General features: G+C 42.9%; 1 protein-coding gene across 1 annotated transcript; it reads right to left on the bottom strand.

Annotated features, from left to right (window-relative positions):
- Positions 1-6,908: 6,908 nt before the first annotated feature.
- Positions 6,909-7,473, bottom strand: LOC101684039 (histone H2A-Bbd type 1-like). Its single transcript, XM_004754880.3, has one exon. It carries the CDS (start codon positions 7,372-7,374, stop codon positions 6,988-6,990), a length of 387 nt encoding a protein of 128 aa, XP_004754937.1. The 5' UTR covers positions 7,375-7,473; the 3' UTR covers positions 6,909-6,987.
- Between the last annotated feature and the right edge of the window lie 17,392 nt (positions 7,474-24,865).

Below are 24,865 nucleotides of genomic sequence, written 5' to 3'. Positions count from 1 at the left end.
AACTGATAATGCCAGCCTCTGGCTGAGCAGGGCTTCCCCATATCAAATGAAAGAAAATCGCTACAACATCTAGCACGTTTTTCAGTTGCTGAAGTTTAAAGGTAAATTGGTCTGAAATTTTTTCATGAGGGATGCCCATGTCTCTAAGTTGCCAATATATAGGTCTGTCTGGGGATGATGGCTGAAAGCTCCACAGTGCCTCAGCAGGGGCTGGCTATGAATTAGGGAAGGGTCTTAAATGAAGAAATGCCTTCTTGAGTAGTCCGAGCATTTGAAATGGCTGTACAGTTATGAAGCTGGTAGGAGCCTCAGGAAATGGTAATTCCCCCAACAGAAAGTTTCCAGCAGTAGAGGAGGTTGCTGGGGGAAACTGCCTAGAGGATCCAGCCAGTGGCTGGGTCTGATAAACTAAAACATGCTTATTGTTGGGTGAGTCACTCTCAAGTCAACTAGAATATTTATTCCGTCTAGGCCTTCCCTAAATATGTGGACTGAGCCCATCAGAGAAAGGACAGGTTTATAACTTCAAAGGGACTTATTTAGGAAAGGTTCTTTGGATTCTGGGTCAAGGAGAGCAGGCTCTGGGTTTGAAATTGCCTCATTATCTGCAGGGTCAGGGTTTTCTAAAGAACAATAAACCCACCAAACCATGCCAATCTTGTGGAATAGTGTTTTGGCCTCCTCTACTGTTTGCTGTTTATTATGAGTCTTAGCAGAGACTGTGGCTATGCTAGGGCAAGCCCATTCCTAGGCCTTAAAAATTCAATGTAGTAGTAGGAAGGACTTACTTGGCAGAGCAACTGTCTGGGGCTTCTCTGACCTGGCTCGTGAGTGTCACTTTGAACTTGTCTGATAGGTGTACTGAGTAAAGGTGTGAGTCTAGCAGGGCATATAGGGAGCAATCTGACTCTACGTAAAACTTCGTTCAGAGAACATGAGAATTCCTGGGTAAAGCATGCATTTAGGGGTCCTAGGCTATTCTCACTAAATGCCTCATTTCTTAGACCATGAGCCAGAGCTTGGAGCCAGTAATAAAGACCTTTAGAATCCAGTATACCCCCTTCTCCTGAATTCTATATATATATAAAGTCCTATAAGATGGTTTGTATTTTAGCCTTACAAAGTTTTGAGTCTTTGTCTCAATTTCCTGTTCATTCCCTACAGTTTTCATCCATTGGGTGTTTACAAGAAATACCTGCAACAGCCTTTCTAAGTTTTCCCAGTTGATATCCAAGGAATCAGAGTCAGCCTCCAAGAAGGCAACTGTGACACTGACTAATTTATTCTAATGCTTTGTTTCTCATATGCTGCAGTGCTGAGGACCACTCAAGAGTGTTCTTATAGTATTTTATAAGTATTAATTAAACTGAGTACATCAATAAGAGTTTTTGGAGATGCTGGAACCAGATGTTCCTTATCCTTCCTTTTTTTTATTTTATTAACTATTGTGCCAAGGGTCTCTAAGGATATGAACTCTTACAACCCACGGGTTCGGAGACAAAGTGCAATATAGCAACAAGAAAAGATAACAGCAAAGGAATTTGCGATTGACACAAAAGTGTTTGCAAGGAGCCACAGTCTCTGTGAAAAGAGTGGACCACGTGACTAGTCAGTGGCTCTTTTCAGTGGGTCTTTTTAGTGTAACAGTATCTCTAGGTGGGCAGTTTTCTGCTACAAGACAAGCCAATGTGCCTAGCACTTACGAGAAAGGATGTTGCTTTTAGTTGAGTAGTTCCTACAGACTTCTGCCCTCATGGAGGTTCAGGGGATCAGACATACCTATATTGGGAGAGAGGTAACCACTTTCTATTTCTTTCATAGGACCTTCACACAGTACAACAGCTAATTACCCTAGGCTCTCTTCCCCAGATTAGACACATTATAAACACATAAGGAGCCAGATAGGGACCACCTTGCCCAGATAACAGAACCCTAAGCTAGATAGCCACTCGCAGAGGACTAAGCTTTTTGAGCTCTGCTATGATTTAGATGGCAGAACCACTGCAATTCTATACAAACACAGCACAATGCAATGACGAGTAAAGCGCCAGCAGCCAACAGCCAGCAACACCTTCCCACAGTATTTCCTGTTAAATACACTTAGTAAACCCAGAGGCATGTCATCCCCATCAGTCATCAGACTACCCTGCTCATTGCACCGTTTTAAAATGTGCCCACAATTTGTTTTAATCACATAAAGATAAAAGACGTAAGAGACAATCACCTTTCAAAGAAGAGTTTATTACTTACAGTTCACCAGAGGACAGAAGGTCCCAGCGAGCCACATGGGGTCACTCACAGGGAGAAGCAGTGAGAGGGCTTGAGTAGAATTAGGACCTTTATTACTATGCAGTAAGAAGTAGCTAGGTAAGGACATCACTTACTAGGCAGGAAGCAAAACATACTGAAGCTAGTGAGTGGTTGCAGTGTTTATAGTAAGATTACTTCATGTTCAAGATAACACTGGGATGACAGAGATGTAAAAAACTTTGGGCCATTAGCATGGCTCAATGACTTTATGATGCCAAATCATCAATTCTAGAATATCAAAAATAGTTATTGAGTTACCACAGTCAACTACTCATAAACCTTTGGCCGAGTACTCCTCTAGGCTGAATGCTACTACCAGCCATATACACCCTGGTCTGCTCCTCCCTTAGCCTGTCTGTACCCTCCATCTTTGTACCTTTTGCTGAATACTTTCCCAGCCGTCAGAATCCTCCACTCATGTAGGTCTTACATGATGCTCCCCTTTGTTTATTTCACCTATGCACCTCCTATCCAGTCCTGCCACAGACTAGATGCTCTTTCCATGCACCACCTTCTGTGTCTGTCCCTAAGGTGGGTGTTCATCTACCATTTAGGCCTTATTGAGTCCTTCCCTAGTCTGAATACTCCTTCCTTCCGTGCACTCCCTGCTAAGCCTCACCCAAGATTACATCCACCCCCACTCAAGGACTTCTTGCAGGGTCATCTCCTATGTTGGCTACATCCAACACGGAGAAACATGTTGTTGGTTACTACATGAGGCTGGTTTCCCCCACCAATGCATAGCCTAAAAGTCCTTCTCTAGGCTTGATGCTCCCTTCAACCACGCACAGCCTTCTAGGTCTTACCACAGACTAAAAATTTCCTCCATTCATGCAACTCCTGCACAATTCTCCTCTAGGCTGGGTTCTCCTTCTTTCCATTCACCTTCTAATCAATCAGGCCCTAGGATGGCTACACCTTGAAAACATGAACCACCTTCTGATACCTGTCCTACAGTTGCTGCATCCTCCACCCATGGACTTCCTGATGATTCCTCATCTAACCTGGATGCATGTGTCCAGCACCCATGCACTTCCAGCTACATTCTCAACTAGGCTTACTGTGCCTCCACCAAGGCACCCTCTGCCAACTCCTTTCTTCAGGTGAAAAGTTCTTGATTATTAAATGTTAGCAGCTATTTGGTTTTCTTTCAAAACATCTGTGTAGGACCAGCAAGACCATCTGCTATCCAGATTAGATATGTAAACTGCTTTTCTGTAACTTAGACTTTAGAAATGATGTACTGATGTTTATGGAAGGATCCATCTTTCTTAAAGCCTTTAAATGTCTCTGTTCCCAAAGGTTGTTCTCAGTAAGAGGCTAGCCTAGTGTTCAGGCCTTGTGCTCCTGCCAATCCCAAGCCCACATGACCCTCCCCAAGGCCATGCAACCCTCCAGGTTCCCCTCAGGGTTGGTTTCTGGGCTCATCTCTTCTCACACATTATGTTTTCTGCTGTGGTAACGTGTCTGACCCCAGCCTGTCCCGATACTGCCTTGATCACAGACCTGGTTTGGCAGCCACATCCTTCCTAGAGGACCCCCACTCACTCCAGCTTTCGCTCTCCACTCCCAACAGGGCACTAGCCATCAATGGTGTCCTCTCTCCAGGGCCCAACCTAGAGTTAACCATTCCTCACCATCCCCCACCTCCCACTTTTTGGAAATGCACAAAGGGCCTAAACTCGGGTGGCTCATTCTTTCCCAAGGGCAGTGATTGTCAGTCTCTGCCTGCCTTCCTCCCCCAGTGTAGGATTCCTGTGCCCATGTAGGAGGGGGACATGGCGGGGTGCTGCATTTATACCCATGCTCTACTGATCATGGCCTCCATGTTTCCTGGGAAACCCACAAGCACAGCAGAAGCATAGCTCTTAAAGGGACGGTGGCACTGCCCTGCCAGGTTCTACCATGCCCTTGTGACTGCAGAGGGCTCGCCAACATAAAGTCACTAAGGCTCAAACTCCAATCTTGGACATCAGACAGTCTGAGTGAGCCCGAGAAGCCTGGCTCCCTACAGGTATCACAGGGACCATTAGTGTCCACTACTGCACGGACCGTGAGGTGACCACCTGACCACACGGGTCTGCTACACTGACATAACTTATGCACATACTCTCCCATCTCTGGCCTTTAATGAATTCCTCCTTAGCTGTGCCTTCTGGTAGAGGTCCCAGGAGACTATTTTGTGCCAAAACAAGGCACTGCCATAAGCCAAAACCAACAGCTTCTAAAAATCAACTACGTAGCCAACATACCAAGATCTTAGCATAATGACTGATTCCCTAGCATCACTCACCCTGGAGGCACTCCCTGTTGGCTGAAGGACACCAAATATAAGAAACCATGCCCGGGGTGCAAAGATGCACCCTGTCAGGGATAGGGTGCCGATGCTGGTGCTATCCTGTGATCCTCCTAGGAAGGAGATCCACCTGCAGCTGCTGGGAGAGGCCTGCTGGCTACTCGGATGAACAGAAGAGTAACCGTTGAACTTGGCTAAGGCTAGGAGGGCGTCCTGGCTCTCCATAACATACCACAACTTTGTGGGGTGGACGTCTTGACAGTGAGGTTTCTGAAAATATGGGGCTGAATGGCATTGCAGAGCAAGAATGGTTCCTTGGATTTCCACAAGCACATATTCCGATGACCTCTAAACACAACCTTGATGCTGTTATTGTCAGGATACTCTTGTGAGATAGGCAAAGGCAAAGCCAGCTCCACACTTTGATAGAGGAAGGAGGCAGAGGAAGGGTGAGTCACCAGGCAGAGGAAATAAGACTGAGTTCTGTCTGGTTCCTGGGTGTGTACCTCTGGCTTCTTCCTCTCTGTGGCACTCTCCTGTCTCTCCACAGGCTGCTGCAGGTTGTGGTTCCACAGCCAGAGGCCCAGGCACCCCACCATCATGGAAGAACCAGGCCCAGGGGCGCTTGAGAAACACCCCTAAGCCTCTGGTCTACAGGGAGGGAGAGACAGGCAGCTACTCATTAAGGACACACTCGGTGCCGGGCACGGCGCTCTGCCACAGCTTCCAGGCACACATTAACTTAATCTTTGCAAAAATCCAAAGATGGAGGAACTCTTAGTGTCCCCGTTTCACACATGAGGACAGTGCTGCTCAGAGAGAAGAGAGGACTGTCCCAGATCACATGGCCACAAAATGGTGAACAGGGATGGCCAACCTAGCTCCTCTGATCCCACTGTTGAAGCCGCCAAGATGACCTCCAAGCAGCCCTCTATGACAGGCTGGGGGGGACAAAGGGGGCCTTTTGAGCAGATGATGAACAAGAGAAAATGACAGATGCCGACAGTCACAGGAAGGGGACAAACTGCCAGAACACTCGATGTGACAACTATTTTTTAACCCAAAACAGCACAAGAGTGTTTATAAAAATCGTCCGTACTTGTGAGTTCACCATTTGGGAGGGAATTTACACAGAACACACTCACACCTCTCCAAACAGGCATCCAGCCACTGAGAACTCTAGGTCGCTCCATCAAAATATGACCATACACAGGCTAGGTGTTTCAGCTGAGAGTGAGACTAACAAATGTGTTTGTAAATGGAATACATTTACAAATAATCTGTCAAGGGGCCCCTGGGTGGCTCAGTCAGTTAAGCATCCAACTCTTGATTGTGACTCAGGTCATAATCTCAGGGTTGTGAGACAGAGCCCCGAGTCAGGCTCTGCAATGGGTGTGGAAACTGCTTAAGATTCTCTCTCCCCCTTCTCCCTCAGCCCCTCCCTCTCTTTTCTTCTCAAAGAAATACACAGATAAATATATAAATCTATTAATAACCATTAAGAACTTCTGGGACAGCATGTCTTAGGCCAGATAATACCTTTGATGCTACTATTTACTAGCGTCCACAAGAGAGGAAAGAAGGATTTACTTCACAGAGCATCACAGCACTAATAATCCGTGTCTCAAGTCCTTTTTTGGAATGAGATTGGGTCTAAATGAATGAAATCAACCTGAGCATGGCTCCTTTTCATATGCCTCTACACGGTTTCCCATCGCTCCTCCATCTTCATGGAAAGCCCCTGTCCCATTAGGTTCACACCAACTGCTACGCCACCCTCTCCACCCACCCCCACCGCCATCTCCTCCTGACTTCCACACATTCCCCCCATCATGAAGAAAGCCTTCAGCCCCACCCCGGTTACCATCATCGTTCTGGGAATTCGACACACCTGGGAGCACCCCCCACCCACAGCCATCCTCCTGGGAGGCGTTGACTTGCTCAGAGCCAGGGAGGCGGTCTTTCCCCTGCAGCCACCTACTCCCTCCACGGCCACACACCACCCCCGCCTGCAAACACTGTCCCCAGTAAACTGCTCCTGAAATACCCAACTCCAGCATCCCACACTGACCGCCCTTCCACCCTCCATTCCCCGTGGGAGATCTCCTGCCCCACCACCGGCCCCTCCGGCCATGGCCACTCCCCGTGCTGTCCCCAGAGAAACCGCTCCCTGAAATGCTGGACTCCAGCTTCCCACACCGACAGCCCTGTCCACCCTCCACTCCCCACGGGAGATCGCCTCCTGGACGTCCCACAGACACCGCCCACTCAGGAGCACAGAAGCAGACACCAGTCAGAAAAATTGCACTGGATCTTAAGTCCTTTAATGGCTTTTGCTGACAGGAGAGCAGGCCTCCCTCGTCTATGCGCAGGGCCGGGGACTAGATGAGGTTGTTGTCTCTGGGACCCAGGCCGCCGCACTTTCTGGGCTGGGGCACCCCCTCCACCTGAGGGCAGGCGCTGTCCTCAAAGAGGCGGCTCAGGTGCTGGTGGCTGCTCAGGGCCCTCTGCACGTGCTCTGGGGTGATGCGTATCTTGTTGTTGTTGCGAGCCTCCTGGCCCGCCAGCTCGAGGATGTTGGCCGTCAGGTACTCGAGAACGCCCGTGAGGAAGATCGGTGTAGATGAGCTCAGGCGCTGAGCATAGCGACCCTGTCTCAGGAGGCGGTCCACGCGGCTAACCGGGAATTGGAGCTCAGCTCTCATGGAGCGGGACAGACTGTGCCTCCTATGTCTAGGATAGTGCCAGGGGCTTCTTCTCCCAGGCATGATGGTAGCTGGGTTTGGCCCTGCCTGATGGTGCCAGGGGCCTTGGTCTGTCGCGATACCAGTGCTCGCTCCTGCCCACTGTGCCCCTCACTGGCCCGGGAGCTGCCTTTAAGGCAACTCGGACATTGTGATGTCATTGATGACACTGGGCCCTGATCAGGACCTGCCTAGAAACGTCTATGATAGAAACCTGGTCTCCGTGTTTTACTGCTCTATGAGGGAACTTTAACATTCTACCTGACGTTGGTATTCTAGCAAGATATGTTTGAATGAAAAATGTTTCCTTGGCTATAGGATACCACTCCAGGAATTCTAGCCTAATGTTATCTTTGAGCTCTTTTATATCCCTTTTTAAGTTGTAGGTCACCGATATGTACAACCTCCGGCATAGGCTCAAATAATTCCTCTCTCACACAGTAATCAAACCAATTTTGCCTCCATGTATGCTTTCATCTCACTATTCCTGATTAATATTCCTGTTTCTATGCTTTGGATTCTCTTGTGAACAAGCTAGAATATCTGCCAATTTGCTCATATGATAAAATGCTTTAACATGTGTTCACATCTGAATGAGTGTTATGATCTTATACTTTCATAATTATCTTTAACTGTTTTAGAAGAAAACACCATATGTCCAATTGTCTCATCTACCAGAGCCAGGTAAACTTCCATGCCAAAGAAGCGGCCTATATGAACACTTAAAGCCCAGGCATGTCTTTTCTTGGCTCTTCAACATGACTCTAATGTACCAATTAGTACACTGTTAACTTTTACAATTTGCTTTCTTCTCTACTTGTTTGTTGTTTCTGTTTTGTTTTGGGTTCATTTTCAGCCAGTAAGTTATTCCCTGCCCCTGGCAGCCAATCTACTTTCTGTCTATATAGGTTTGCCTGTTCTAGATATTTATATAAATGGACTCACGTGAGACATTTTGTACCTGACTTCTTTCACTTGGCATGTTTTCAAGGTTTGTCCACATTATAGCATATGTCAGTACATAATTTATTTTTACGGCTGAGAATAATCCATTCTATACATATATCACATTCTGTTTATCCATTTATCAGTTGATAGACATGTAGGCTCTTTCCAACATTTTGGCTGTTATAAATAATGTTGCTGCAAGCATTTGTGTGTAAAATTTTGTGTTAACATCTGGCTTTGATTTTCTTGTATATACCTAAAAGTGCAACTGTTTGGTCATGTGCTGAGAATTTGTATTTACGGTCTGACCATCTGGGATCTTTCTAAATAGATTGATGGTTTGTAGAGATCTGGTCCCCGCTGGGTAAGAGACAACAGAGAATCTGGTTTGTCAGTCTTTTCGTTTGTCTATTTTTAGTACAAATCAATTCAGAATGTCATGCCCTCTGGGAGGAGAACACCTCCTTGGTATCTGTACCAGGGAGGTTTACTGTTTCTGTGTTTATACTTGACCCATGGATGAAATAATAGAATTGAGGCTACAAGTTCTATTTGTCTGTGCCTGTACATCTATGTGTCTGTAATCAGAAATGCCTTCATCACTGATTTTGTGAGTATATAAAGTCTTCCTACCTCCACATGGTACTAATACATAAGATTATAAATTCTCCGAAATTAAAGGCGCTCTACTCTGACTGGGTATCTAGATAAATAATTGCTTACATAAATTGAATATTACTCAAATACCCTGAAAATAATGAAATTAAATTTCTGACCCTTTAATGTGCTTAATTAACAAAAATATTCTTGTAGAAACTAACTCATTCATTTCAAGAATTTAAATTCAAAGTGAAATAAGTCAGAGAAAGACAAATACCATACGATCTGACTCCTATGTGAACTTAAAAAAAATGAGCAAGGGGAAAAAGAGAGAAAGGGAGAAAGACAAGGCAAGAAACAGACTCTTGAGAACAAATAGTGGTTACCAGAGGGGAGGTGGGTGGGGTGAAGCTTAAATACGTGATGGGGATTAAGGAGTGCACTGGTGATGAGCCACCAGGTGATTGATGGAATTGTTCAATCACTATACTGTATACCTGAAACTAATATAATACTGTTATTAACTATATTGGAATGAAAATATTTTAAAGTAATTTAAATTCATATAATTTAAATATTTGGTAAAAAGGGTTACTTTAATCTTTAGTTTTTAATAAAAACAACTGTCTTCTCTGATTTATCAGTGTCAAGTATAATATAAACATTTCTTTTTTCTACTTGGGTATGTTTTTCCTAAACTTATACAGGTTTACTGATTAAGCACAGTACCATTACTTCTAGTTATTAATACTATAAAAATAGAAATTTATTTTTAATAAAGTTGAACCATTATTCAAACAATCACAGTAATGATTTTGCAGCTTGAGGAAAGTTACAGACAAGATAATATAAAAAGAAACATGAATCTGCGTTAAAATTTTGCCAAATCTGTCTCCATTTTGATGGGCTTATTCATAAGATTATAAAAATAAGCTTATAGTTCCCTTAGAATCAAATATTACAGTAATGCAAACCTAGAATTCAGCTTTCTCTCTGTAAAAATGTTTCCTTGGAGGACTTCTCTTACTAAAAGAGAAGTAAGTTGCTAGAATTAAGTTGCTAAGAACTAAGTTGCTCTTAGTAAAAGGTTGTGAAAGTTCACTCTTCATACCATTTGATAATTTGTTCAAAAGCAGAGATTTCTTATCTCACCAAAATACTGTATATTTTATTTCTAAATTACACATCCTAATTATGCTCCTTAAAATAGCCAAATACCATACATTTCTAATAATATTAAGGATTTGTGTTTATTTAAATATTGTGTTTATTAAATATTATATTGTCACTTTTATTAATAGGTAGCATTGTTACAGATGGGATTGGGAGGGAGACAAACCATAAGTGACTCTTAATCTCACAAAACAAACTGAGGGTTGCTGGGGGGAGGGGGTTTGGGAGAAGGGGGGTGGGATAATGGACATTGGGGAGGGTATGTGCTTTGGTGAGTGCTGTGAAGTGTGTAAACCTGGTGATTCACAGATCTGTACCCCTGGGGATAAAAATATATGTTTATAAAAAATAAAAAATTAAAAAAAAAACTGGAAAAAAAATAGGTAGCATTGTTACAAGCATTCATATTCACCCAGGTGCCTACTGGTAACTCCTCAAGGCTGGCTTCCCTCTATATTCCTGCACTTCTGCTGAATTCTGCCTTAGGTGGGACACTTCCTTTACTCTTGACATTCCTGGTAGATTCTTCTCTGGACTGAGGACAAAACACTCATGCACCTCCTGCCATTCCATCCATTCACATTCTACCTAGTCATTCCCAAGGCTGTCGTCACCTGCTTCCAGATCCCTCACACATCACCTTTACCCAGAATTCTTGCACCATTGGCCACGTCCTACCTGCTCTGGCTGTACCCTTGGACTAGACTAATTTAGCCCTGCACCCAAGAACATCTTGCAAAGTCCTCCACAAAGCTGGCTGTACTCTGCACCAATGTACCACCTACCATGTCCTTCTCTTTCTAGCTTATACTAACCTGAACTTCCTACAGAATACTCTTCTAGTTTGGCTATTCCTCCCAATCATGTAGTTCCCGCCATTCCCAATTGGTTGCCTGCACCCTTCACCTGTGTACTTCTTATCGGAACTCTCCTAGGCTGACTGCATCAACTTATGCATTCCAGTTGAATCCCCCTTTAGACTAAATTCTTCCTCCATCTGTTTACTTCCTGTCAGAAAGTACATTAAGCTGGCTGCAACATGTCTATGCACATCTTTTAGAGTCTATCCCCAGCTCACATCCTTTCTTCACCTATGCACCTACTGTCATATCCTTGCCTGCACCTCGCCACAACTGGTTGAATCCTCCACCCATGCACTTTCCTCCAAGTCCTCTGCCTTAGCCTATTCAGGCTGCTATTTAAAAAAATACAACAGGGTAGCTTATAAATAACAGAAATTCACTGGTCACAGTCATGGGGGCTGGAAGTCCAATATCATGGCACAGCTATGGTCAGATGAGGGCCCTTTTCTGGGTCACAGACATCTCACTGTATGCTCACAAGGCAGAAGCACAAGGGATACTGCTGGAGCCCCTTTTGTAAGACACTAATTCCACTTATGAGGGCTTCACCCTCCTAAAGGCCGCACCTACTAATATCATCACATTGGGCATTAGGATTTCAACATGTAAATTTTGGAGGACACAAATATTCCAACCACAGTTTCCTCCCCTAGTCTGGATGCATTCAACCCTAGGAACCTCCTGCTAGGTCTCCTTTGAGACAGGATACTCCCTCTTTGAATGTCTCTATCACCGCATCAGCTACAATCCTGAGTGCCCTCTCCACCTAAGTCCTCTTTTCCAGATATATCCTGGGCTGGCTCTATTCACCAGGGACTTTCTTCAATATCCTATGAACAGGTTGTTTGTGCTTTCCTCTCAAGTATTTCCTGCTGGGTCCTATGCTAATCTGACCACATACTCCACCTCCTGCCAAGTCCTTCCCAAGACTGAATGATCTCTATACCTACACACCTCCTGCCAGGTATAACCCTAGATGGGCTGCACCCCACACCAATACACCTCTACCATATGCTTCCCTATGATGGCTGTACCTTCCATTCATGCACCACCTAACGTGTCCTCTCCCATGTTGGATGTTCCTTTCTTGTAGGCATATCCTACTGAATCCTCTTCTAGGCTGGCTGTACATTCCACCAATATACTTCCTGAAATATCCTCTCCTATACTGGATGCTCTATCTACTCATGCACCTCCTTCTCCAACCTCCATTAGTCTGGCTATAGTCTATCCACGCACCTATTTTAGAGTCTTCCCATAGGCTGCAAACTCTTACACACATGAACTTCCTTGCTTAGACTGGATGCACACTATAGGTATGCACCTCCTGCTGAATCTTAATTTAGGTGGAATGATATCCCTACCCATGCTTCTCCTAATGTCTGCTATCCTAAGTTGGATGCTCCCTCCACTCATGCACTTCCTACTAGAGGTTACATAAGGCCAGTTGTGCCTTTCACACATGCAATTCCTGCAGAGCAATCCTCTAGGCCACTTATATTTGCCAACCATCAAATCTTGTCAAGTCTTATGCAGGCTGTCTGAATCCTATATCCATGAAACTCCTCAGGTCCCTCCCATAGGCTGGCTATATTCTGCATCCACACACCCTCCGCCATGCCTTCCACAAGCTGGAACCAACCCTCTACCCAGGCAAATCCTACCATCTCTTCCCCTAGGCTGCCTGTACCTATTATTCATACACCTAACCAGACATATCTCCTAAGCTGGACACTCCCCACACCATTTACTTCTTGCTGAATTTTGTCCTAGAATTCCTGCAAACTTCATTCATGCATATCCTTCTAGTCTTCCCCTAAGTTGGAAGCTCTCAAAACATTCACTTCCTGTTACCTCATCTCCTAAATCGGGCTTCACCTTGCAGGCAAGCACCTCCCTCAAGGTTTTTCTCAACAAGACTGATCAAACGTTGTACCTGATAGAAGTTTAGCCTGGTTTGACTGTAACAGCTAGACTCTCAACTTTATGTGATATTCTCAAACTGTAATTTCTTATCTCCATCTCAGAGCTCAGATGTCTATTGCATGTATGTAAAAACAAACATTTCTTGCCTAGATCCTCCTGTTTCACAATGTGCAAGAAATAAGTAGTTTTTAGCATGCCCTTCTTCTTTCCACAGCCACCTATCCCATGATCTCTACATACAATAGCTTTGGTTATTTCCCCCACTCTGAGATGTTATTGCCTTAAATTTTGAGTATCTCTTTATTGCAACAATCCTTAATAACGTCTTTCTTTACGAGTATTTGGGCTTGCCTTTTTTTTTTTTTTTAAAGCTTGACACTATGGTGACATGACTTGGATGGAGTAGTGACTATTTCATTAGATCCACCATTTTCACACAGTTAATAATGCTAGTCTTCAGGACAGTTTGAGCCCTTTCATGGCTGGGGAAATTGAGATACATGGTGAACTGCAATTCCTTATCCTTTTCTCTGACAAAGGAGCAAAGGATTTTGTCTGTTTTTGCACAGTAAAGACTTTTCTTTCTCCTTACATTCTTACTCTCCTGTTTCTCTGTCATACCTGTTTGTTTCTGAGCGAGATCATTGATCCTTACTCTTTAATGGGAAATCACATCTTGTGTTTAAGACCAAGGCCTTTAGCACTGAGAGTTGTTCATTTCACTATCCCAGAAAACCATCAAACTCACTGTTATCTCCTAGAATGCTCCTGCACAGCATACATGCTCCATCAGTCCAGTTTTACTTCCAACTAAAATTTCTAAGAGTAAAAAATTTGTTAAAGAAAACACAGAGCTTGGGCATCCTCTTTGGAGATCTTGGGTTATCTCCAAACTGGTTTGTTTGCTACGTGCTCCACACATAAGATCTCATCAAAACAATGTTCTACTTATTCTGTCTAGTATGAACAGGCAGAAAAACTTATACCCAACAGTATCTTTTCAGGAGCCATTATTTCCTTCAAAGATCATCTTCCTTACCCAGTCTTCTAAGACCTCTCTCTTTTCATCCTATCTCCTCCTTTTAGCTCCCTTGAATCCTTCATTTTGTCATCCTTCAACTCTCCTATCTCCTCCACCCCTACCAGATCTTTTCCTTCCCAGTCTTTCACCTAGATCCGTAGAGTCACTTAAGTTTTAGCCTTCCATCCTCCCACTGTGGACTCTTGATGAGCTCAAGGAATCCAAGATTAACCTACTAAAACTGCAATTTTCAAACCCTAGTCTCACTCTGATATTCTTGCCATCATTAAATATTTTCTGGATCACTGAACAAAATAAGAGGAATTTTCCACTTAGAACTATTCCGTAGAGCCTGCTCACCAAAGCCTCCTGACTTTTACCAACTGGGCAATGTCCTTGTGTATCCAGGAGATGCCACCCTTTGTTTTTAAGAGGCTAGGTAAGATACCACAATCATTCTGGTGGATCAATATAGCATGATTTCTTTTCATAAAGCCAAGAAAATTGGTAATATCCTTCTTGTTTCTATCTCCCTGGTTTTCACTTCCAAATTTGATTGGTCACAAATATAAGAATTAAACAACAATGAGACAAATCTGTCTCCAAATTTAAACATAGGTTAACATATTTGGAAGGATTTTTCAGGTCTCTCTATAAATGACCATACACAGTTCTAGTCTCAATTACCAGTTTTGCAAATGGACTAAAGTACCTAATTGAGAAATCACACAAAAGCATAACATAAACTGTCATACAGATTCACTCTCTGGATTCATGCTTTAATTCAACATCATGAGAATGCCAAACTTGAAAAATCTGAATCAACACAAGTTCATGGTTTATTAACTTAGACAACTATAAAGAATGGTACTTAATATATATGGCCTTATTTCCTTTTGGAAACCCTCTCTTGACAAAGATATATGAAAATAAGTACAGTTTTAAATACCCACTAGATTATAAATGGAAATTCAACCAGCTCTTAGTGGACACAAAGGCTTCTTACTCCATCATAAACATTTCTGATTTTCCTACAACCCTTTCTCAGAATACACAAAATGTTTCTGTGATGGAAACCACCCGCAGCACAACTTGCCATGATACCAACCACTAAACATCTCATTTGGGTGTCTATACTCATAACACAGCTTTCTCCTTAGCAGGACAATACCAGTTAACCTCGTGGAAAGAGAGCTTCTCTCCATCTGGAACATTCACATAAGTTCTTCCCTCCAAATAATTCACTATAAAATTCCCTATTCCTTCGTTTTTCTTTAAAAAAAAGGTTTTATTTATTCATTTGACAAAGAAAGAAAGCAAGCACAAGCAGAGGGAGCTGCAGGCAGAGGGAGAGGGAGAAGCAGGCTTCCTACTAAAAAGGGAGCCCACTGCAGGGCTTGATCCCAGAAGCCTGGGATCATGACCTGAGCTGAAGGCAGATGCTTAACTGACTGAGCCACCCAGGTGCCCCTCTACTTCTTCTTAATATACACTTTTGCTTCCTCATAGCTACCCACAGATCATACTGCTTTCCTTGCATTCCTTAAACTTTCAAGGACTCCCCTAAACTCCAAAATAACTAAAATGCTTTCTCACATTTTTGAAGCCTTTGGAACTCTGGACCTACTTATATTGGACAAATTTTATATGCAGGGACCTTAAAGATGGCACATGATCCTTCCATACCACTTCCAAGACTGATATAATATCCCTTAAATCCAGAGCACATCAACCAGGAACTATTAGTTGATATATTATTCATACCCACCTCTAGACCCTGTAACACTTCTATGCTATTTTTTTAAAAAATGGAAAAACAATATGGGCTAGTCCAAGATACACAGGACATAACAAGATTATTAAACCTCAATTCCCTTCACTCCCACATCTATTTTAGATCTATGTACTGCATTTTTCAACTCTCAACATTTGTCTTCTTTTACTTGGCAACATCAGCAGTACACATGGACAGTTATACCTCAAATTATCATTGAAGCCCCTACCTATGTGTCTTGTTCTCAGTGTAAATCTTAATAACCTCATGTTTCCTAGAAAATCTACTCAGATCTACTATGTCAGTGACCTTCTGTTATATGTTTCTAATTCTGATCATTCCATCATGGACACTTTAATATTTACTCCAGACCTTATTCAAAAAAGGTCATAAATTATCTAAGAATAAGATGAAACTCTGTAACCCTCAGATACTTTACCATAGGCATGGCTTTTCCCATGAAGGCAAAACATCACCTCCACAGCTCATCTCCACTATTCCTGAGTATCCCCTATATAAAACAAAAAGGCAGATTATGGTTTGGGGGCATTAACTGGATACTGTTGGGTTTGGGTCCCAAATTTCTTTCTATTGCCTGTCCAATACATAACGTGACAAAGGAAAATCACTCCAGAGATCCTTCAATAGGAATATCCTATCTTCACATGGACTTCCAGACCCTCAAACTGCTGTTGTCTCTGCCTGTAACTTAAGGCTAACTACTCTCCACCTTTTTCTATTACAGGAAGGGATACCCCTCATGAGATTGTCCCATAACACAACAGAATCCATTGCCCCATCAATTACATTAACCTGACTTCAGATCCAGTGGCTCTTTGTCTAGGGATAGTCACCACAGCTACCTATGCTTTCAAGCTGGTGCTGAGATGGTTTAGGATAACCTCTAGAACTTTATGTACCTCGTGATATCCAAACTCTGTTCCTCACTGAAAATATTCGACATTTCTCCACATCCAGACTTAACTCTTACAAAATTTTACCACTATATCCTTCCCAAGTTACTATTCATAGATGCCAAACCCCCAACCTTGTTATTCTTCCATCTCTTCCTATTAATGGACAACCCAACTACTACATACATGCCACTCAGTCTCTTTCCTTCCTTATCCAGATCTCTCTAGAATACTCCTTGTCCCCTGCCTTTCACTATTTGTAGATAAATGTATTTCTGAGGAAATTAAGTACATTTATGGATGCCCATGCTAGCACAGACTTTACTTAACAGTTGAAAGCTGGCCCTTTACAAGAGCCAAATCAGTTGAGGTAGCCAAATTCACTGTTCTTACACAAGTCTGTTAGTTACCCAAGACAAAAAGGTTAATACACTAGCATGCTAGTATTATGCATGGTATTATGCATTGGTATTATGCATGATCTTAGAATGTTATGGAAACGGAATTTGTAACAACTGCAGGCACCCATAAAAAATGGTCCACTGGTAAGCTAACAGTCAAAAATTCTTAAGATTCAGACTCATCCCTCAAATGAGACACATGAATCTAAGGGTAACACACTAGTTGACAAACCTATAAAGCTAGTTACACAGCAAGGCACATATACTCCCGCTAATAAAACGTCACCAAGTCTTATGGTAGCTAAACTCCTACCAGAACCTTTATTGAAATAGCTCAAGGTAAAACCAATGTTGGCACCAGATAAAGAGAAAACTAAATGGAAACAAACTAGATATTTTATATACCTAGACCATACTCTGGAGACACCCACAGTCCTCTGGTCTTTCCATAGGCATGAAAAATCAAGGCCACAACCTTCAGAAAATGACCACCACAGGAGAAATGCCTTGCAATATTTTCTCTCTAAACACTGGTGGTAAATTTTACTTCAACTATAGAACAGATCACTTTGACATGTCCCATCTGCCAAAAGCACAAAGATAGATTATAAATGTGAGACATGGATAAAAATCTGTTCCTGATGTCCCTTTCATGCATTGACAAATGGATTTTATCCAGTATCCCAACTCACAAGGTGAAAACTACCTACTGACCATTTATGCTTATTTTGTGGATGGCTAGAAGCCTTCTTTTTCAGACAAACCACTACAACCACAGTGACAAAGGTACTTTTTGAAACTGTCTTCCCTATTTAGGGTTGCCCATGTTTCTTTTCTTGTGGTACAAAAATTCCTATCACTGGCAGGGTGATTCATAACAGCCAATATGTATTGATCCTTTAAAAATTTTTTTTTTCTAAACGTAGGTTCACTTAGAGCCCAATGCCAGGCTGGAACTCACAACCCTAAGATTAAGACCTGAGCTGAGATCAAGAGTCAGATGCTTAACAGACTGAACCACCCAGGCACCCCTGTATTGTTCCTTTCATGAAGCTCTACTGTCCTTATCACGCCCAATCCTCCAGGAATGTTAAAAGTTTGAACAAAATGCTAACCTTAAATTAGCCATATTATCAATTAAATAATTATCTTCCCTGCTCAATGTTCTTCCTTTAGCCTTTATGATTCTTAGATCACTCTTCTACTAATTCACACTGTAGTAAGTTAAATAATGGCTAAGATATCAAGTCCTGATCCCTGTAACATTTGTTTACTTGAAAAAAGAGTCAGTGCAGAGGAAGTTAAGGATCTTGAGATAAAGAATTGCCCTATACCACCCAGGTGGGCCCTAAGTGCCATCACATCTGTCCTTATAAGATAGAGGCAGAGGGAGATTTCACAGAAACAGAACAGAACACACACTCAGATGCACATATGCATGCACACACACAACAAGGTAATGAAAAAACAGAGGCTGAGACTGGAATAAAGCAGCCAAAGGACTAGAAATGCAGGCATCCACCAGAGGCTAGAGGAAGCAAGATACAGGTTCTCTACAGAGCCTCTGGAGAGATCACAACCCTGCTGACACTTTGATTCAGACTGTTGGCCTTCAGAGCTCGGGGATAACACATTTCTGTTATTTCAAGCCACCAAGATTGTGGTAATTTGTTACAGTAGACACAGAAAATTAATGCAGCTTCTTATGAAATAAAAACTGGAAGGCCCATGAGAATTTCTTATTCTATCTGGACACTCAATAATTCAACCTAATATAGCCAGATGCCCTTATGTACTATAAAGGACTTACTAAGTATACCAATACTTATCACCAAGGGTTTAAGACTGCCTTTCCTTCTGATGTGTCTTTCTACCCACTTCACAGTCTTCAATTAGAGGATAAAATCTTTTGGAAATATATCATCCAAAGATTTATCTTGAACCTGGATGGAAAGAATACTATACAGCCCTTCTCATAACTACTAACACAACCAAACTTCAGGGAATCAAACCCTGGATTTATAATCCTCAACTTAAAAATATAATATGTACAGATGGTCCCCCACTTATGACGGCTCAACTTAAAATTTTTTGACTTTATGACAGCATGAAAGCAATATGTATTTAGTAGAAAACACACTTTGGATTTTGAATTGTGGTATTTTCCTGGACTAACAATATGCAGTATGATATTCAGTTATGACTCTGGGCAGCAGTGAGCCAAAGCTACCAGCCAGCCAAGTGATCACAAGGGTAAACAACCAATGCACTGACAACCATATGATAACCATATGGGTAACCACACCAATAACCACACAACAGCTGTTTTTCACTTTCAGTGCAGTATTGAATAAATTACATGAGATAGTCAACACTTTATTCTAAAATAGGTTTTGTGTGTAGCCTAATAATAAGTGTTCTGAGCATGTTTAAGGCAGGCTAAGTTAAGCTATGATGTTCACTAAGTTAGGTGTATCAAATGCATTTTTCACTTACATTAACTTCTATTTATGATGGGTTTATCTGAACATAATCCCATCATAAAGTCAAGCAAGATATGTATTCTGCATGAGAATCCACTATGACTTGGAACCTTAAATATACTCCTCTAAGAATATAGAGAAACAGATGATATCATGGCTTAGGCAATTTTCTCAAGAATGATGAAAAAAACAGTAGTCAGCTTCTAGCCAAGATGCTAGAACAAGACTCCCGGAGTTCCCAATCCCAATATTTACACTACCACCAGAGGCAAACATAATATATACTCTCTGCCTTTTTATATGTCTCTAATTGACCCTGACCCAAATGAAAGTAACTTCACTTTGTGTTTGGGATTGTCCTTGCTGTGAACATGAAATTCAGGACTTCCTTTTTCCCCAACAGATAATCTAAGTCTCTGTCTTAAGAGTTCCAATAAAGACAAAAATGCAAATCCATTGGATAAATAACCCCATGATTCCAGGGTGGCCCCAGTGAGATGAATTTTACATTTGTTGGCATATTCCCTGCTAAATAAATTTGATCCTGCTACCAAGGCTTTTTGGTCCTTACTCAGTCTTTGCCTTTCCCTTTTTTTTTTCTTTTTTTTAAAGAAAGAGAAAACATGAGCTGGCAGGGAAGGGGGGAAGGCAGAAGGAGAGGAAGAGAGAGAATCTTAAGCAGTTTCTATCCCAGTGTGGAGCCTAATGTGGTTCTCGATCTTACAACTCTGAGATCATGACCTGAGCCAAAATCAAGAGTCAGACATTTAACTGATAGCCACCCAGGTGCCCCTACCTTTCCTAGATCTTTAATGAGACAGCCTTTTTCTTTCATATTAACTTTTATATGACCTCTGATTTGAGTTTTTCAGGCTCCAGATGATCTGAACAATCTAAAAGAAACAAGATGTGTTACAGTCTTAAGCTTGGTTCCAGTTCCAAAATGTGTCCTTCTTTTTTTTTCCCCCCATGAGGTTTGGAAGAAGGTCCCAAAATCAAAGCAAACACATCTGACTAAAATTGGAAAGCTTACCCTAAAATCCTTGATCATGAGTGGACCACCCTTATTCCTTGGATCACCACTGTATTCCACATGCAAAGTTAACTGAAATCCCCTCATTTTCCATGCTTTGTTCCAGGAGGTAACAACAACTGTGGACATCTGACCTACACTACCATCATCATCAGAGGATTTGAAGAACACTAACAAGAAGTCCTTCACAATCACAGAAATGATCTGGCTTCCCCAGGGGACACTTACATAGTAGTTGGAAGTAACTGCTATTAGTATGTTCCTTAGAACTTCTCTGACATCTATGTCATCACTAAATATTCAGATCAAAAACTGGGACATTGACTGCACTACCACACCTGCCCTCACACCACCAACCTGAAATGCTTTTCATCCATGTTCTGGAATCCATTAGTAAGGTTGCCTTCTAATGTAGTCCTGTTTTTAATCTCTTACCCATCCACTAATTGTTACCTACCTCCTTCTATTTATTTTTATACATATCCCCTTAATCAAATGCCTCAACAACAGAACCATTCGGCACCTACCATTTAAGCAGCATGTCCAACAGAGGGTACAACTAGTTCTCCACAAACAACATTGAGTGCACTCTGAACCTGATGACTATTTCACTCACCCGTTCCCTACTTCTGACTTCCCTTATTCTTGAGTTGCCCAGGGACAGTCTCTCTGATCATGCATCATAACCTTAGGCTGGCTTGAATAAGACAGATTGACCTTAAACTCTTTAAGTGAACTTCCACACTTTTTTGCCTTCTCAGGCTCAGACACCAGCCTTATGTGCCTAAGAGAAAACAACGTTCTCTGTCTTGACTTTCCTGTTATTGTAATGTTTGATGCAGTTCACTGGATTTCTAGAACTCTCCTGTGTTTATCACCCTGCTTTCTCTTTCCACATCTAGTATCTCTCCATATAAAAGATTTGCTCGTCCACCCCTTCCACAAGATGTTCCTGCCTTGGGCTTTGAGGGTCCCTTGATACAACAGACTCTTGCAGCTCTTTCATTAATAATGCCTAGAAGTACACTTATTTTTATTTTTGACAATCACAAATCTACCTGCACTGCCTAACCATGGAAGTCCTCCCCTAGCCTTGATATTCCATCCATTCATGTGCTTACTACAGAGCACTCACCTAAGCTAGATGTTTACTCAAAAGCTTCAGGTCAGAACCTACAATAAGCTGGCTAGATGCTCCACATAAGCATCTCTACAGAGTCCTCCTTTTGGCTCTATGCTTCTTCTAACCATTCACCTCCCGCCAATCTCCCTAAGCTGAATATTCTCTCTGCCCAGGCACTTCCTTCTGGGTCTTAAATTGGGATGACTGGACCATGCATCCATGCACCCCCATCCATGTCTTCTAATAGACTAAGAGAACTGTCCACCATATACCACTTTCCAAGTCAACCCTTAGGCTGGCCACAACCTGAAATCAGGAAACTACCTCCATATCCTCCCCATGATGGTTGTACACTCCATCTATGCACTACCAGCAGAGTCCTCCATAGACTGGATGCTTCTACTACCCATCCAAATCCTATCTGATCCTGTCCTAGGATGATTGCTTCATCCATTCATGGATGTCCTCCTAGTTTTCCCCTAGGCTCAAAAGCCAAAATCTCATGTACCTCATGTTGAGTCTTCCTCAAACAGGGCTGTCCCCTGCACCAATGGATGCTAACCATGTTCTCCTCTATGATCAATGCACACTCCATTTTCTACTACCTGTCAAGTCCTCCCCTAGTCTAGATATTCCTTTTACCCATGTACACCTTTAAGGTGTTCCTCTAAACTATATTCTCCACCTATGTACTTTCTGCTGGGCTCTCTGCTAAACTGGCAGGATCATCCCCCTACCCATGAATAGCCTACTGCATCTACCTGTGGAGGAATGCTCCTTCCACATATCTACCTCCTACTGAATCCTCCCCTAGGCAGGCTGCACCATATACTAACAAACATGCTGCAGGACCCTCCTCTAGACTGGCTGCATTCTGCATTTGTGCACTACTGCCATTTCCTCGTGTGAAATGGCTAAAACATATATCGATGCATCTTTAGCCATGTCCCTCCCCTAGAGTGGATGCTCCTACCACTAATGGACGTCATGCCATGATTCTTCATGGAATAAATATTTCTTCCTCTGGAGTCATAACTTAGGATGGCTTCATGCCACATTCATTTACCATATAAGTAGTCTTGACCTAGGTTAGTTCCATGTTCCACCCATGATTCTCCTGCAGAGTTCTCAAATAGGATGGATACTCCATCCACCTACATACTTTGTATTATGCTCTCCCCCCAGATAGCTGCATTCTCCACCCATGTTTTTTCTTGCATATAGGAATCTGGCTACAACTTCCACCCTTGCAGTTTCTAACAGGTCCTCCAGGAGGCTGGCTACACTCTGCAACCATGCAACTTAAGCCATGCCCTCCCCAAGACTGGGTGATCTCTCTACTCACACAACACCTGCCTAGTCCTTCCCTAAGCTGGATAGTCCCTCCACCCATTCACTTACAGCCAGGATTCTCCCATAAGCTTTCTGCACAATTTCCCCATTCAGTGTCTGCTGAGTCCTGCCCTAGACTGTATACTCCCTCAAACAACCCACCCATTGCCATTGACACAACTAGCTATAGCCTCCAGCCATGCACTTCCTATAGGACCTCCTCTGGGCTGGCTGCATTCAACACATATAGTTTCTGTCATATACCCCGCCCCTATCTCTGCATTCATTTCAGGCAAGTCCTAGGATAACTGCACCATCCAGCCATACACCATCTTCTATATCCCTACCCTGCAGGCAGCTTCAACCCTCCACATATACACCTGCCAAGACCACCCTTAACCTGGATGCTCCCTCCACACTTCTGCTGGATCTTCCCCCAAATGAGGCCAAACCCATGCATATAACTCCCTCCAGTGACTCCACTGGCTACATGCTAGCTTCGTCCATGTAACTACTTAGGCTAGTTTTACTGTACATTGAAGTACATGCTGACAAGTTCCATCCTAGTATTCTTGCACTCTCAACCTATGTACTTACTGTTGGATTTCCCCCCTTGACTGTCCACATGTCCTAATCATGCATTTCCTGCCACCTTCTCTCTTAAATTGCCTATAACCTCCATGTACACATCTACATGCCCCAGTCGTGCATTTTTTTTTTAACCAAGGTCTCCCCTATGATATCTATACCTTCCAGTACTATACGTACTGGTATATCCTCTGTTAGGATGGGTGTTTCCTCCATCCACGCATCTCCTCGTGGTCTTACCCTAGTCTGGATTCTCCTTCCAACCATACATTGTATGAATGGTACTACCATAGGTTGCATCCTCCATTCTCTAATGTACAACCTGCCAAAATTTTCTCTAAGCTGGATGCTCACTCTTTTCATTCACGTCTGGACTTTTCCCCCTATGCTGAATGCTCTCTCCATCCATGGATGACCCACCATCCTCCCTTAGTCTGAGTTCACTCTCTACCATGCATTTCATAATGGTCACCTTCTAAGCTTGCTAAATGCTATACCAATGCACCTTCTGTCACATCTTCCAATGGGCTGAATGCTCAATTTCTTGCCAATTCTAACTTAAGCTAGCTGCACCTTACACTCATGCATCTCCTGCCATGTCTTGCCTGAGGTTGACTGACTCCTCCACTATAGCACATCACTGGGAGATCTCTCCTAGGTGAGATGTTCTCTCCAACCATGTACCTCCTGCCAGAACCTTCTATAGCATGGGTGCACCCTCCATTCAAGTACATTCCCTTACTTCTTCCCTAAGCTAAAAGCTCCATATACTCAACTACTCCCTGTTGAGTCCTCCCCTCCTGCCAGATCCTCCACTTGGCTCACTGTACCCTGCACCCATACACACCTGCTGTGTCCTTTCCTAGAATGTATGCCTTTTCCATCTATGTACTTCCTGCAGATTACTCTCCATAGAGCAGATGATCCCTCAATGCATGCCTCTTCATTAATGTCTTTCTCTAGGCTGGATGCATCCTCCATTCATGAACCTCCTAAAATGTACTCCTCTAATTTGTTGACTTCCTCCAGGGTCCCAGTCACCTCCTGCCAATTCCCACACTATGATGGATGCATCCTTCACACACACAAATCCTGATAAATACTATCCTAAGCTGGTTTCTCCCTCCAAATAGGTATGCCCCACAGGGTTCTACCTTGGGCTGGCTGTACTCTGTAGCAATGCATCTTTCCTTACCTTTACCATTACACTGGCCGCATCCTCCATTCATCAACCTTCTGCTGGTTTCTAACCATTGTCTACCTACACACTGCACCCTGGAACACCCTACCATATCCTCCTTTATGCTGGCTGAATGCTCCACATATATCTCCCATT

The sequence above is a fragment of the Mustela putorius genome, unplaced genomic scaffold (genome assembly GCF_011764305.1).
Source record: "Mustela putorius furo isolate JIRA1106 unplaced genomic scaffold, ASM1176430v1.1 tig00003836_pilon_pilon_pilon, whole genome shotgun sequence".
Taxonomy (NCBI): domain Eukaryota; kingdom Metazoa; phylum Chordata; class Mammalia; order Carnivora; family Mustelidae; genus Mustela; species Mustela putorius.
The sequence above is the reverse complement of the archived record's forward strand: the minus strand, read 5'-3'. Positions and strand labels throughout refer to the sequence as shown.

Bases quoted from the DNA above. Each gene is read 5' to 3' on its own strand.
- LOC101684039 (XM_004754880.3), bottom strand. From the start codon at position 7,374: ATGCCTGGGAGAAGAAGCCCCTGGCACTATCCTAGACATAGGAGGCAC.